This window comes from Thermobia domestica, chromosome 5 (assembly GCF_964235325.1).
Source record: "Thermobia domestica chromosome 5, izTheDome1.hap1.1, whole genome shotgun sequence".
In the NCBI taxonomy this organism is placed as follows: Eukaryota; Metazoa; Arthropoda; class Insecta; order Zygentoma; family Lepismatidae; genus Thermobia; species Thermobia domestica.
The window spans coordinates 235,951,936-235,968,461 of NC_137458.1; the positions used below are offsets into that span (position 1 = coordinate 235,951,936).

A 16,526-nucleotide genomic window follows, 5' to 3' on the forward strand; every position below is an offset into this window, starting at 1 on the left:
AGATGTTATATTTTAAATATAAGAATTACTTATATCTTAAAATGATTGTATGAATATAAATACAACTGATTTATTGTAATGTAATTGTTTTATGTAACTATGTATGCATTGAGGAATACATCATTAAATATCAAAACCAAACGAGAATCGAACTCAGGACCCTACAATTAAAGCCCCCTATTTTACCAGTGAGTTAACATCGAACAATCTTGCTGAGCTCTTTCTGAAGAAATCCATCTGAAGAGAATTTCAAAGACAGTGACATTGAAATCCTTTGCAAATGTTGCTTTTTTTCTTCTTTGTCTTTTTTATTCTACTGTGGATGCAAAAACTATGTTTGGTGTCTTTCCTTTTATTGGAAATGTTTTTCAATGTATGGGAATATAGATGATAAAACCAGCATTGCTCATACGTATACATAGTTTCGAAATACTACATAATTATGTATTTCAATGACTGTTACCTTTTTGTGCTCTTAATAAAATTTCAACGGATCTTTTTACATTTAAAAGCAGAAAACCACATCCGTACAATCTTTCTCGATTGGGGAGGTTGGCTTGGTGCTCGAATCAAGACATCTTTTGTTTACTGTTTCCGAATATACACGAATTTTGACTTACAAACTTTTTACCTGAAAATAGTCATAATCAGTGTCATTCTTTTGGAATAAGGTGTACATATTTTATTGTTACAAACTGCATAGAAGAATTAGTACATATTTTAGTTTCCTTCCCTTATGTTGTAGTCGTAAAATGTTAATATTACCGATGTGATTGCCCTCAAGCACTGCCACTATCTTCTGACAAAGTTTAGGTACAAATTTGTTGTTGCTTCTTTAAATAGTGGTGTCTAGGTTAGTTAACCTCCTTTTTCTGTCTCTCTTGTGAAGTTTGTTCCAGGATTTATGATATTTAATTTCTATAATAAGACCTCTTAGTTCTGTTCATTCCCTACATCAAAATCGAATTCGTAACAAATCTAGAATAACTCACGTTTTTTTAAAACTCTTCTCTCTCTAGAATTGTTTCGAACCAAATACTAGGTCACCAGCGCCTGGTTTTCCGAATTGAGGGTACTAATGTTAACATTATGACCAATTTATCTGTATATATATAGGTTATATGACGGGCCAATTAAGTCTATATATATATATATATATATATATATATATATATATATATATATACACTTCCGGGAAGTTCATATATTCCTACACCTTCGTAGTTTCTTATTAGAATAACTTTGCAGCAGTCTGTTCGCGAATAAATTTAAGGGAGAGCAGTCAAGTGACATGTTAGCTTCGGCACATGTCTCTAGGCGCGTCTTCTTTCTTCCGCTTCTCGGTCGGTCTTTCACATTTCCTGTCATAAAAGCCTTTCTTTGCCAGGAAATCATTGTCCTTTTTGCCGGTGGAAGCTTATTAATTCATTCTCTAAAGAATTATCTTGTGATGGTAATTGTTTCCCGTGTGGATGAACGTTCATGAACCTACACACTCATGACTTACCTCTCATCAACAGAATACGAACTTGTGTCTACCACTTCAACGCACAGAATGATTAAGTGAAGCGAGGCGAACAATGGAGCAATAATAATAATAATAATAATAATAATAATATAGTAGTAGTAGTAGTAGTAGTAGTAGTAGTAGTAGTAGTAGTAGTAGTAGTAGTAGTAGTAGTAGTAGTAGTAGTAGTAGTAGTAGTAGTAGTAGTAGTAGTAGTAGTAGTAGTAGTAGTAGTAGTAGTAGTAGTAGTAGTAGTAGTAGTAGTAGTAGTAGTAGTAGTAGTAGTAGTAGTAGTAGTAGTAGTAGTAGTAGTAGTAGTAGTAGTAGTAGTAGTAGTAGTAGTAGTAGTAGTAGTAGTAGTAGTAGTAGTAGTAGTAGTAGTAGTAGTAGTAGTAACAACAACAACTACAATATCAGTTATACTAACATCAGAGCTCCCTCGTGGCTAAGTGGTTAGCGTACGCATCTTTGGCGTGGTAGACCCGGGTTCGATTCCCGGCGGGAGCTCATGTGGTTCGGATTTCACGTTAATCAGTAAGTCCACGTCTTATATAGCCTCGCTGCTGAAATGGACGATAAACTAAAATCAACTCAACTATACTAACATCAACATTAAGAAATATTAATAATAATATTAATGTTACTAATATTACTAATAAATATATCATAAGCTAATAAGCTAGTAAGGTACAGGGGTTTACGGACTTCCACGAAATGCTGTATATAAAGGGAGAGAAAGAGAGAGAGGGAGAGAGAGAGATCGTAAGGATCGCGGAACGCTGCCTGCAAGGATTGCTGCGTTTAATGAAGATACGAAAAATTACGTCATGCAACGAAATAAAAATTCAGTTGGCCACGCATTTTTGTCACAATTCTTAACTTCGAGGATACTGCAGCTGCGAGGTCAATTCCTCCTGGCTTTTGAACTTTGAGGATATGAGAAGTTATTAGGGATGTAGAAAAATCTCTAAACCATATATATATATATATATATATATATATATATATATATATATAAAAGAGTTGCATGACAGGGGGATTGGAGAAGTTAGTACTTAACAATATGTGCAGCTACACCCACGTCATGGGTTCTTTTATGAAATGGGTATGGCATTTTTTTTTAAAGAATTTGCCTTATACTCCCGCCACTGATGAATTTCTTGGATGGGGCAATGCTCCCATGGAGACGAAGAACTTGGGGGTCACGCACTTTTGCTCCCATGTAGTCGGCGCCAACTGTAGTGGTAAAATCAAAGGGCTCCCCATTACCAAACATTCTTTCTGTTCATTTTTTTTTTTTTTTTTTAAATAAAATAATTAGCATCCAGTCATACCACTAACATCGTAATCTCATGCTTCCTAATCTGACATTTCATCAGTTTTAAGACATGTTTGTTTACAAAGTCTAGGTGTCCTAATAGTATGAGTTGTATATCTATGATATCAGTGGATGCCATTTTCAGTGTATTTGCGTTTACTAATGAAGTGATTTACGTCGGTTTCGATGTCTTATGTATCTATGACAACATTCTCAAATTTTGAGATATTTGTGGTATGTATTTGGTCCACTGTTTCACAATACGGAGCATCGCTTCTACCTAAGCTGATCGGTAGCAATTGTCCCCTAATTAACCAAGCCTCCTGATTTTTGTAATTTTTCTACCCAGAGCTGAGTTTTTTCCTTAATGTTTTTTCATGTGTATTATGAAAGGAAGTCTCATCGTTATATTTCCAGTTCCTTACATTTTTCATAAACTTGTTTATTTATTAATTTATAAATGTATTGTTTCGTTTATAAACTCTGCAAGAAAGCAATAACTTGTTCAGATGTATTAGAAATACTTAGTGCCTCTGAGTGATTAGAGTTTCCATTTCCAGTAAAGGCTCCATGTTGATTGAAGAATTTAATTGACTTAGTTAATAATATTTATGATACTGATCTATGTATAAGTAATGTTCTGTGTCTTAACAGATGAACCCGACAGTTTGCAGCAGTTATGTAGAGTAGAAGTGCGAAAGTGGATGAGGAAACAAGTGTCAAAAGAAGTACCACTGGAAAAAGCATTAGAAAAATTGTCGTTGCCTGAACCCTTAAAACGTTATCTCATGTACCAGGAACGTTGTTCGTTTAGTCCTCTACGTGCAGATATTGAATTGTTTTACTCGGGTAATTTATAAAATTAACTCGCGAAATAATAATTTCTGTGAGTGTTGGAAGAAACCGTCCGAAAAGAGACTATTCTTACACCTGTGTCTGTCATTCTAATTTTACGACTGTGATAACTTACTTTTCAATAACCGAAAGGCTAAAAGTTACTTACCACATGAGCATGTGATGTATTGTCTTTCGAAACGATTAATCTGGTTACCTGATTGTAATCTTCCACTAATTCTGCGCAGATGCTTGTTTGAACCCATGACATTATTTTTACTTATTGTGATAATTGGTTGCACACTAAAGCAACTATATGTGGATTCGAGAAACTCAGATTAAGGGTTGTAACAACAGTGACTTTTCTCAAAAAATATGGTGAATGTTTCGAGTCGGAAGTATCTGAGGAGGACCAACTAAATACAGTCAAGTGACCGGAGTCAAAAGGCACGTGGAAATGTGATGACTAATTTTTAGACTTTTAGAAAATATGTAAATTAAAATGAATTAACTTACTATCATTTTGTAATTATTAACATCTTCATTCAGAAATATGTGACTGAAATTTAATACAGGAATAAAAGTTTTATGTGAAACAAATTTAATATCTTATAGATAATAAAATAGTCTTTCCTTACTATATATATATATATGTGTATGTATGTATGTGAGTACATATTTATTCAGTAAACTATTTGAAATTCGTCACCGTTGATTACAAAGTTGAGATGGGATTGTTTGTAAGGTTTTGAGTAAACATTGCTTTCAAATATTGTGCTTATTCTTGTTGTGGAAATGGTAGTTTTTCAAGAGTGGAGGAAGCAAGTAGAACAGGTCTCAAATCTGAAAGTATGAAGTGTTTTGGTAAACTTAGTATCCAGCCAGTTTTGAAATTGAGTATTTAGATTTTAAACAATCGGCAAGTTAAAGGATGAAGGTCCATAAGATTTTTCTCTCTCTCTCTGAAAATCTAAAAAATAAAATGAGCACAACTACCGGTGTTAAATGTAGAACATACCTACGTAACAATGCTATAAATATTTGTTTCACACTATGCATATTTACGTTATCTTAGGGTTGCAAACTCAAGTACTTGGAGGATTTTTGCAAAAAAATGCTGATTTTTCTTTAGTCTCGTGCTTGTTAAACTATGAGCGCAACGTTGATACACTTTTTTTATTTATATAATACACTAAACATGTAACAGCACATAAGATATATAAGTAACCAAGTGTATCATGATTGCGCTCATAGTAAAAAAAAAAAAAAAAAAAAAAAAAAAAAAAAAAAAAAAAAAAAAAAAAAAAGCGTATCAGTAGGTAGTTGCTGCACTGACGTCATGTAGCACAAAATTGCCTGTTTAATTTCACGGAGTGTGCATTTGTGAGGGAAAGAAGGCCCATGCAGTGATTATTAAAGAACAGAGAGCACTGTAGTAACGTTGTGCGAAGTTGTAGAGATGTGTGTGTGTGTGGTGCAAAATATTGAAGAGTCAAGGGAGACTTATTCCAAAAATGACACATTTCTTACAAAGCAAGAAAATGCATACCACAAATGAATAGAATGAGCCACGACTGGGTTACATGTATTAGGTGCGTGATCGAAGCTGGCAACGGTTTAATCAAACGATGCAATGCTCTAGGACAGGTAATGCCGAACACACCGATACCCATGATTAGCGAGTTTGTTCGAATTGTATGTGCAATGCTTTTCGACCTTCTAATATCTCAAGTGATACGGAAGACGAGATCATCGCGGAACAAATTCTAACCTTGTTGAACCAACTTAATCATTTACAAATGCTAGTAGAATCCGAAAACTGGAAAAACGCAAGAGTACTTGGCACAAGATGTCCGCTGACACTCCAATGGACTTTCCAAGATTGACCATTCAGGAGTTGCGCGATATGACGCTTGGGATATCAAATTAAGCAAACCAAGTCTTATACAGAGAAGGATTTGAGTGAATTGTACAACGATATGTTGTATTCTTTTAAACTTTTTCTGGGCAATATGTGATATTTCTTTAAATATGTACTAGTCAGCCTGTACAGTACCCCAGAACAACTTTGGAAGATATCGAATCTTCAGGATATAGTGAAGATAGTACAGAGAGGGAAAGAAGAACGAAGCGTTCATCCCGTAAAAGCAAAAACGCGCATGGTGGTTCCAGATATTCGAAGTCCAATAGTACAGGTAAACCATTACGATTCAGTGAGATCAGATCTCTCACAAAATTTAGTGGGGTTCCCGAGGATATATCTGCTAGGGTATTCCTTGAGAAATTCGAAGATGAATGTGAGCAGATGAATCCAAATTCCTAAAAATCCTACCTCACATATTATTACCCCCGTGTTTGACCTGGTTTAAAGCCATTAGAGATAACCTTAGTAAATATTCTGATTTTAAGGATGCGTTGTTGTCCAGTTATGAAAGTGATTTCATGTTGGCTAATAGAGACGCTTTACTCCGAACAAGGCCTTACAATCCTAAAGTTCATAAAAGTGTTACAGAGTTTGTAGTGTCAACTCACAACGAATTAAAATCTATCAATCCAAGCCATCCTGAATCATGAATAATAGCTTCGATCTGTATTTTACTGCCCTTTAGGTTGCAGCAAATGTTGATGTCGGCTCAATGTATTAATTTCAACCATTTGGTCATGCTTGTACAGAGTTTTGAAAGTCAGTCTTTGATGCAAAATAGTAACAGAGGGCAGGTTAGTTTTGGTCGTAATCATGTCAATTACGCTTCTGTCCGCAACTTAAATATCCAGCATGAAAATATTCTTAATTCACAAAGCAATAATAATCATTATTTTCACAATAGAGCAAATGGGCAAAATGTTACCGGTAATCAGACGCAACCTCATTGCAGGAATGGTAACAGGAACTTCAGAAATAGTAATGGAAATAATAGAAATAATAATCGTCTTATGTTTTCACAAAACCGATTTACAGGTGGCAGGAATTACATTAATAGAAATCAAAATGCTGTAACAGCATATAACACAAGAAAGTACACAAGATTGTGGAATACAATGTGATATAATAGAAGCCATAGATCACCGTAATTTAAACTAGATCCGGCTGACGTTGGGGGGGGGGGGGGGTCAGAACCATGTCAGCGTTGAGTGTACCTGAGTCTTTTTCTGATTATGAAAGTAATCTTAACATTTTAGATACGAATGCTATTTATCAATATATTCCTATTGCCAACTCTTTTTGGATGTTTGATGATGAATGGAAGGGGTAGATGCTCCCGAAAAGGATTTTGTTTTCCTGGAAACCTTTAGTACTGCGAGAATACCTTATAAAATTAATGAGGTTCCTCTTCACGCTCTAATTGATACCGGAGCTACTGTGTCCCTTTTATCTTATTCATTTTGGCTTGAAATTATAAAAGATTATTCTAACCCTAGATTGCAAAAGGTGGTCAATTTAATATTAATTGCTTACACAGGCAAGCATAGGAAAAGGGTGATGGGGAAAACACAAATTGAAATTGGTATACAGGATTATAAAATTACTAAACCAATCTTGGTCATTAACGAATTGAACGAAAAGGTGTTAATTGGTCTAGATTTTCAAACACAAGTACGTACTGTTTTGGATTTTGAAAATAAAACGTTCGCTATACGTACCCTTGATGATATAATAATTCATAAACTAATCCCCGCTAGCGATAGCATTGCTTGTCAGTGTCAACCGTTTGTGAATAACGCTTTGGGTATTAAATCAGATAATTTGGAGAAAAATTATGTATGGTAGTTAATCTCAAAGGAGAAAACGAAGAATTTTATGGATATGTAGCCTGATTTATTGTATTTTAATTTATGACATTTAATCTTTAAAATTTATATTTAATCTGATAATTTCTCTATTCTTGTTAATGTATGTCTTAATGTTATATTTTGTTCTCGATATTATCAATGTTTACATTTGCCTTTTGTATTTCTTTTATATATTTGTATTATAATTATTTCTTGTTTAAATATTAACCAAAGTGAATCTTCCGGATATAGTAAAGTCAATCGAAAAAAAGTAAATATAATGTCTAGGTATCAAACCAAAGGATAATTAGAATAACTCATAAAATACATCTTTGTCAAATCCCTCTTCATCATGCCCAATGTAGTAATTTAAATTTTGTTAACAAACATTTTATGGCCCGGAACGGACTTAAAATAAGTTTATAGATCGGACTTCTGACATTCCTTATCGACGTTATAATATATGAAAATATATATAGTTAATTACGAAATTAACGTATTAATATTGATATGTAAAATAAATATGATATATGAATTGTATTATGAAATGTAATTTTTATATACGAGGGATGTCCGAAGATTGCAAATAATTAATATGTAAATCCTAACGGACCAGGATCCTTTTCTTTTAATTGTAAAACAAACAAAAGAAAGTCCGTAAGTTCGAGGCGTCATAATACAACGATATGATGTATTCTTTTAAACTTTTTCTGGGCAATATGTGATATTTCTTTAAATATGTACTAGTCAGTTATTTCTATGGTAGAAAAAGAAGACACAAAAATAATTATATTATAAAAACTAATGTTTTCGTGTATTTATTTGTTTGTTTTGGTAACCATGACGATAGGTTATATGTCGACATAGAAACAGAGTTACTGTAAGCTATGATATAAATAACATCAGAGAGATCACGACGAACATAAAAGGTATAATAAACGACATTTTGGTACCATATTAATTTTGTTTATTTGTGTTGCTCAAAATATATCCAAGGATCAGGTCTATAGGACATCGATTAAGAGTAAATAGTTTTATTATTCGTTCTAATTGGGTTTTTATGAACTATTTGTTCACAAAGAGCTTGATGATATTGTTCATGTCCAGCTACAATTAATCACATCATACGTCTTCCAAAATATACAACGCATGGATTCAGTACCACAATCGTGTTTCATCTCCAATTCGTGGTTGGTATTGCGAATGCAAGGTTGGTGCACATATAGCTGCTGTATTATTCTATTTGGGTTATCAAAAATATTTACAAGCATCAAGTCCTTCTTTGCTTCCACACGCCTCCTACTGTATATCATGAATGCTGACGTTTCTAATTGGTCTGAGAAAGGAGAGAGCTGTAATGACGGCTCGGACTAACTATTGCATAGGTTTTCAAATAGTTTTTTTTTGTACAAGCCACAGCAGTTGTTTTACGTTTTTGTGCTTTGTTGCATTAAGAATGTTTCAGTGTCTTCAGCTAGGTTATTATAAATTTTTGGCTTTAATTTGTGTATATTTTTTTAATATTAACGATCCTACTTTATAAATACACAACTCCTCCCTAGAGCCAATTTTTAGCTCCTTAGAGCCAAACACCCCGCTTATGGACCCTCATTCTTTATTGGAACACCACATGAAATCGATCAATATTCGAAACGTAATTTCTACATATTAAAATCTTGCGAACCATTAATGAGAGAAGATTTGATCAAACACAGATCTAACCTACATTACATGGAGTAGCAGTGACGATAAACAAATGTAGGGAAATTCCACTTGAAAGAAACTAAGTTGAACCGAGCTCAGAAGCACCCAGCGTGCAAAGCTGTGAAACACAACCACTGTTGCCGAGCCGAGCCTGTCCTTGTTCTATCTCATCTATATTTATTCTTTGGACGATGGGTTACTTGCCCATGAAGTTTCATTCAGAACCGGCCAGTAGTTACCAAGAAATAAAATACATTGTAGTACATACTTATACTTAGCATGAAACTATTAAAGTTTCTGTGCCCTCATCGCTGGTATAGTGGCTAACACGTGGTCCTGCTTTCGATTCCTGTTGGGAGAGCACAAAAAATGTAATTTCACAATCAATCACAAATTACGCTGAGTCAGCAGTGATAGGCATAAAGCTGGTATTCATGGCTGAAGGAGGAGGGGAGCGTCACCTGATGTAATATGACGTAGTAGGATCACGTGATCAAAGTAGCGAATGAGAGGGTCCGTAGGCGGTACATAGAGCACACACGTGTGTGTGCGTGTGTGTAAGTCAATCCGTTACCTGCTGTTGTGATGGAAAAGCGTCCAATTAAAGTTGGCGTCGTCAATGAATTTATCAGGAAAACTTAATATGACGTCATTGGTATCTTTTACAAAGGTAAGTGATTTACAGATTGGTGTGTCATATCGTATTGTAGACTGCAAGTTAATTACAACGATATGGAAGGAGCAAAGGCCTGTGTGACAGTTCAAGAAAAGAGAGTGATTTGTACTAGGACGATTTACTGAAAAATTAAAATCAAATAATGGTTCATTATTATCGTATTTGCAAAGTGGAAATGTGTGCTTAATATACAAAGGAAGGAATCTATCTGGACGTACCATGCACGATCTTGAATTCACTGAGTTGGTGTCGTCGTAAGTGTATGGGACATGTTGAAACAAGATGAAACATGATGTTTCTTCCTCATTCTCTTCTTCCTCTCCTTCATGCGTGCACAGATATTCGTGTGTATAATGACATTCTGTGTTGATCATCTACTACAGTAACGTGTCTGTGAGTGCTTGTGCCTCCATTATGAATACTAAGAAAGATTACTAATTGAATGTTAAATATGAACTTAATTCAAGTAAAACCAAGTTAATTTGTGTTGGATTGGACAGTGACACGTTTGATCCAGTGATTCGTATTGGTAAAGGAGTTGTGTTTGAAGTGAAGTTAAATTTAGCAGAGTGGGAGAAACTTGTAAAATTGGCCTCGCTTTTTTGGACTAGTTGAACTCTGAAGTGAAAATTACATTTATAAAATCTCTTGGACGGAATAACGAACTGGTGCTGCGAAAACCATTTGGTGAATAAGTTTTTAATCCAACTAATTAATCATCCAGTAGTTCAGTAATATTTTATGTTTCGTGAAAAGAAAATCCTTTCATGTTTTTCTTGTATACCATTATTTATAGTAATGAATTCATATACTTGAATTGTTTTCAAAATAAGAGAAAGGAAAGAAAAATATCGTACTTGAATTTATTATTATAGAAATCTTTCTTAGCATGATATGATTTTTTGAATTTGAAAAACTAATAGCTTTAAAATAATTAATTATTAAAATGATTACTAAATTTTTTTAAAAAAATTCTATCATATTATTACTAATGGTAATACATCATTGAATTAAAAAGTTATCGATTCAAATAGTATGATTTGATTTTTTTTAAATTCAATGATAGAAAAATAAAATGTTTTATGATATACATGTATATGTAATTACTTAATTGATCATAAACATATTTTTAACAATTGGAAATCAGTTAATACTTCATGAAAAAACAAATAAAACAATGTTTAAACAAAATAAGAATACGAACTATTTATTGATGATAATATTTACACAAGAGAGAAATCTTTTTCCTAAAAACTTACTATATACTGTTTGTGGTATCGAAGAAGAAAGAAATGATGGTAAGGCATTAAATCTTTTTTAATTTTTTGTAAATACAGTTCTTAACTAACAAAGTTTTCAAGTCTATTTTTTGTAAGTTTTAATGTTCACTGTAGGTATTACGGTAATTGCAATCGAAACTGCCACTCAATAATTGTTTACTGCAATGTTGTCTGCTCCACTTCACACACTGAAAATAAGATTTCCTCAATGATTTGTTTAGTTGCAATCCTTTATATACAGAAAATTTATAATTTCATTGAATTCGTTGATTGCAGAATATATGAGTTCTTTTCTTTATTTTAAAATTATTTTCCGAGAACAAGTTTCTTAAAGAGTGTTCGTAGTCTATTTATACAGGGTGCGGCAGCGTTCATAGTATGATATTAATAACACACTATCAGGCAGTAACTGTAATTTATTTATTACCTCTTATGCCAATTAATAGTTAAAGGTATGCCATTTACTAATGTGTAAGTCATTGTCCATTGCGTGGATTACTTTTTCAATATGACTCCTGTCAAATGATGCCCCCTGTGCACAACACATTCATCTAAGCGGCGTTGGAAGCTTTCCATAACTCGGCGTAACGTATTCCCTGGGACATTGCCGATGGCAGTTCTGATGCGATCCTTCAACTCAGGAATGGTGGCATAACGTGTTCGGAAAACTTGCTTCAGGTGGCCCCAAAGGAAAAAGTCTGCACATGAAAGATCAGGTGAGCGAGGCGGCCAGGAAATGTCACCAAAACGGGAAATTACTCTACCTGGAAATGTCTGTCGCAAGAAATCTATGCAAATTCTGGCTGTATGCGAGGGTCGCTCCGTCTTATTGAAACCATAATTGTTCCACATCCACATCGACCATACCTAATTGGGGAAGAACGAAGTCTTGCAGCATCTGTAGGTAGCGTTCATTGGTGACAGTTACAGCCACACCACTGTCATCCTCAAAGAAGTAAGGGCCAATAATCCCAAAGGAAGCAATTCCACACCACAGTGTGTCACGAGAACTGTGCAAGGGCTTGATGTGCAGTTCATGCGGGTTTACATCACTCTAATAATACATGTTCTGTTTATTCACTGAACCACATAACTCGAAATGAGCTTCATCTGACATCAGGATGGTGTGCAGACGAAGGAGATCACGCATGGTTAAGCAGAATGTCTCTCGTGAAACCCAATCGCGAGGCCTAATTTCCAGAATAATCTGCAGCTTATATGGGTGAAAATGGAGATCTTCGTGCAATATTCTCCTCGGACATATGCACAGTTTGCGAATGACGACGAGCAGATCTTTTTGGGCTGCAGCACGAACATTTTCCACGGCTCTGGTCTCCGCACAGTTCTTTCACTTCTTCCCGGTTTGCCACTGCAAACAGAACCTGTTGTTTGAAATGCACATACCCACCTCACAATGGTCTGTCCATCTGGAACTTTCGCATGACGTCCCAAGTTGAAATGTTGCCGAAATAGATGCTGGGTAGCAATAACAGAGTCGTTATTCTTGAAATAACTTTCAACAGCAAAGGCACGATGCTGTGCACTCCATCACTCCATATCACTGTCACACTCAAAATGGCGGCTCACTAGTACACGAATGCGGCACGAGCTGGCGCGCATTCATGCAGTACGTCACTGTACTACGCAAGTCAAATTACGCTATGAACGCTGCCGCACCCTGTTGTAATGCTTTAAGATGAATTTATGTACATATACATAATCCGGGTGCAACTGATAAAATTAATTAAATTTAATAGAACTTTCTCAACTGTTTCCAACAAACTTTCAGGACATTAAAATGAACTACGGATTGTACGCCAGGCCATAGAGTTAGCTGTTGCAACCCACTTAGTGGGCCATTACTGCCGGCCACTGGTTTAATTTAAAATTTTAAACTTCGTTTAAAATTTTAGATTTGTATAATAACAATAAACTCAATCCAAGTATGAAAGCAAAAGAAATAGTTAAGTTCCAGTAGTACATAGCACCAATAATTTATTACTGTTAATCATTAGAAGGTATATTTTCGGATGACTTGTATTTAGTCATTTATCTTTTTTTCTTCCTCTGTACAAGCATACAATTTTAAATTCCGAAGATTGTGTGTTCCTATAGCCTTTCTATTTAAAGTGTTTAAAACCACAATTTTGAAGTATTTTGGCCATCACATACGGAACTTCTCATCGGGTTGCAGATTTAGTTTTTTCGGCGATTGTTCGTAGCAACTACTGTATTAACAGCAGCTAAGTTCTGGAATTGCGTCCGTTATGGTTTCTACAGTATTCGTACTTATATTCCGGGCATATCGATAACTATCCTCTTACTAGAATTCTGACTTCATGGGCTGCCATGGCTACTATTCCATGTTTGATTCCTCTTCGTATTGTTACTGTAATTGTATTTTCTTTTATTAGGAACCAAGCGATTACAGGGCTTTGCATCGTCTTCTGATTGCATTGCGGAATCTGTTCTGAAACGTTTCACAAAATTGACCCTCGGATTTCGCACTATTGACTTGTTTTTGTCATCTCGATCGGAGGATTTATTTATTGGTTGTCTATTCCCGTCTTGCATATTAGTGATCCTAGTCAGTAAATGACCTGAATTCGGACTAGAAGTATCCCTTAGTATTTTAGGTCTTGGTACGGAATCGCGTTCAGGATAATTTCCATCAACGTGGCGTCGTCCGGCTCTTAAAATTTCTATACTTGTTAACGATCATCCAAACAAAATCTACGAGATTACCATTTTTAGTACTAGAATTAGCAATTGTAACCCACTTAGTGGAGTACTACAGAGGAATATTTACAAACTTCCATTCATCACTGTTTGCAGGTTTGTAAAAAAATATTTTGTTCATTAAGGTTTAATATTGAATGAGCATAATGAATCTCAACAACAGCCACTTCCCATTTTTCACGCAGTTTCATTCCGATGAAGTTTAGTAGTGTATGATGTTAAGGTGTTATTAGGAAAATATTCCATAGAATTATTACTGGGAAGCATAACGTAAAATTCTCCATTAGGTTCCATTGTACTTCTTGATCATCTTTAGGGATGATGCAGGTGCCCAGAAGTCGAAAGAAGATGAACAAGATATTCCTTTCTGCTATCTTTTCTTCTTGTGCATTTGATTTTATCTATGTAAAACTTCATTACTGGAGACTGCCGTGTGACATGGTTCTTTGGAACCATCTTGGTGCACATTTTCCTCATGTCAAATCCTGTGTTAAAATTTGATGGACGGTAAATACGTTCAAATTTAATGTACTACTGATCATTCTCACTGTCAATCGATGAGGCTAACCTCACAAGACACTTCACTCTTTTCACATTGTCAACCGCTTTTGATGTTAAAGGTCTTCCTGCACGAGGTTCTCTCTCATTTCTTCTTCGCTTTCTGAAAAGGATGTGCAATCTGAACTCTGAACACTTATGCCTTGGATAGGGAATGTTCTCCGTAAGTCCTTTCTAACTTTTCATAAGTTAAGCAGCCCATACACGTACACACATGCATGAAGAAACCTTCCAACTTGGATGAAAAATGATAAAACCACAGACAAGTTGATTGTGTATGGCCTTGTTCATGCATGTTAAAAATTTTCAAAATCTTCTGTAAACATGCATGATGTTTTGCTGTTCTTCATGCATGTTTACCGTGTATGTGCTTGTTCATGCAATGTGGTGGTTTTATATTTATTTCCACCAATCACGACAGAGGAAGAAATCACGTGATTCTCTCCTCCATAATGCCAAGATCGTTGAAGATGGACGATCTGCGTTACATAACAAGAGATTCTGTGCGTGAATTTATTCAGATATACAAAGAACTACCATGTTTGTGGAAGATAAAATATATATATAAAAAGATACTGTGTAGAAAGGATGTAAAGAATTCTGCGTACGAAAAACTGTTCGAAAAACTGAGTTTTAACCTGACGCCACACTTAGTGTTAAAAGGTGGATAAACACGTTGTGCTCCAACTGCTGAACAGAGCACAACAAAGTGAGAAAAAGCCAATTAAGTGGTTCTGTCGCTGATGAAGTTTACATGCCGAGTTATGGTACTACAGGGGTGTAGCCAGCAGGTTTATCTAGGGGGGGAAGTCGTTTTGAGTGAGGCAGCTACAATGCACAAAGCAAAAAAAAAAAAAAAAAAAAAAAGTGTCAGCCAGAGATTTTGAGGCCTGACAAAACGGAAAATGTTGGTTTCTGTCCAAAAAAAAGCTAAAAAAACTGTTTTTTTAAAAGCTTTTTTCCTCCATAAATATTATGTACCACATAGTTTTTATTATGCTTAACCAAGAACTACTGCCCCGGACCAAACTTTATACCTTTGTGCAAAACTATTTCAACTTAAGAACTTGTACACAGGACCTATCTACATAAGACTGCTTTTCCTTTAAATTTCACTTAATTTCTTTAAAATTCCTGAAAATTTTTTATTTATTATTCGTGACTTAAAAACACCATAATTATTTTATTAACAGGTATATATCTCACTTCCTGTTTTACACGAAGTTGGAAAAGAAATGAAATCCGAACTGAAAAACTGAAAAAAACCAACGTTTTTCACCATATTTTCCACCTGATCAAAAATGTGCTTTTTAAAACACTTTACAGCATATAAAAATATAATGTACTTACAAATCAGTTTATGCCATTGTTTTGTAGCAGTATTTATAGTACCTTGTTGAAACGTTTGTCTTCAAACTGTCAAATATAAATCACAGTATATTGTGTAACAAAAAAAAAAAAAAAAAAAAAGAAGTATTTTTCGAAGTCCATTTGTTTGTTATACAGTTTATATTGACACAAATCCAAATAATTACGTACACAAAATATTATAAATGATGTGGAATAATATAGTTCAATTATCTAAACCTTCTCCATCCAATTTGGACATGATACGCACAGGAGCACTAGATCAATCGATTGTAGCAGATGTGGTAGCAAGCTGTACATTTGGTTATTCCTTATACGGAAGAGATTATTTTTTGATCGGTAAATAAATTTACTGTAAGTTATTAATTATATGTGAACTTTGTTATTTTTAAATGGCTGAAGCGAGGTAATCTTACTATGATCTTTTAAAAGCTGGTAATTTGGGGAGGACTGGCCCCGGTCGTCCCCATCGTGGCTACACCGCTGTGGTACTACGATGAACTTTCATTTTTATCGGATCAGGAAGAAACATGGGTAAGCAGAAGCAACCTAGATGAACATAGCAGTAATGAAGACCCTGATGAGTTATATCCACACGAAGAAGAAAAAGACGAGAGAGAGAGAATTGGTTTAGTTTTTCACACTTATTCCTGTGCACTGACACGTAGATTTAACAGACCTCGATGGTTACTACTTGTTGATAGCAATCATTGTCTTGCCATTCGACTCTTCCCGGTCCGCGTCCTCCACATTTCTCAAACTACTTGTAAG

At 34.8% G+C, this 16,526-nt stretch overlaps 1 protein-coding gene across 6 annotated transcripts in view; it reads left to right on the top strand.

The window, feature by feature from the left end:
• Window positions 1-8,387, top strand: part of LOC145686461 (ankyrin repeat and SOCS box protein 14-like) — a 150,709-nt gene extending 142,322 nt beyond the window's left edge. For all 6 annotated transcript variants that reach the window (XM_081759786.1, XM_081759788.1, XM_081759790.1 and 3 more), the window contains one exon: window positions 3,480-8,387. In XM_081759786.1, the coding sequence (XP_081615912.1) occupies window positions 3,480-3,685 (206 nt within the window). In that variant the 3' untranslated portion in view covers window positions 3,686-8,387. The remainder of the gene's footprint in view (window positions 1-3,479) is intronic.
• Window positions 8,388-16,526: the final 8,139 nt, after the last annotated feature.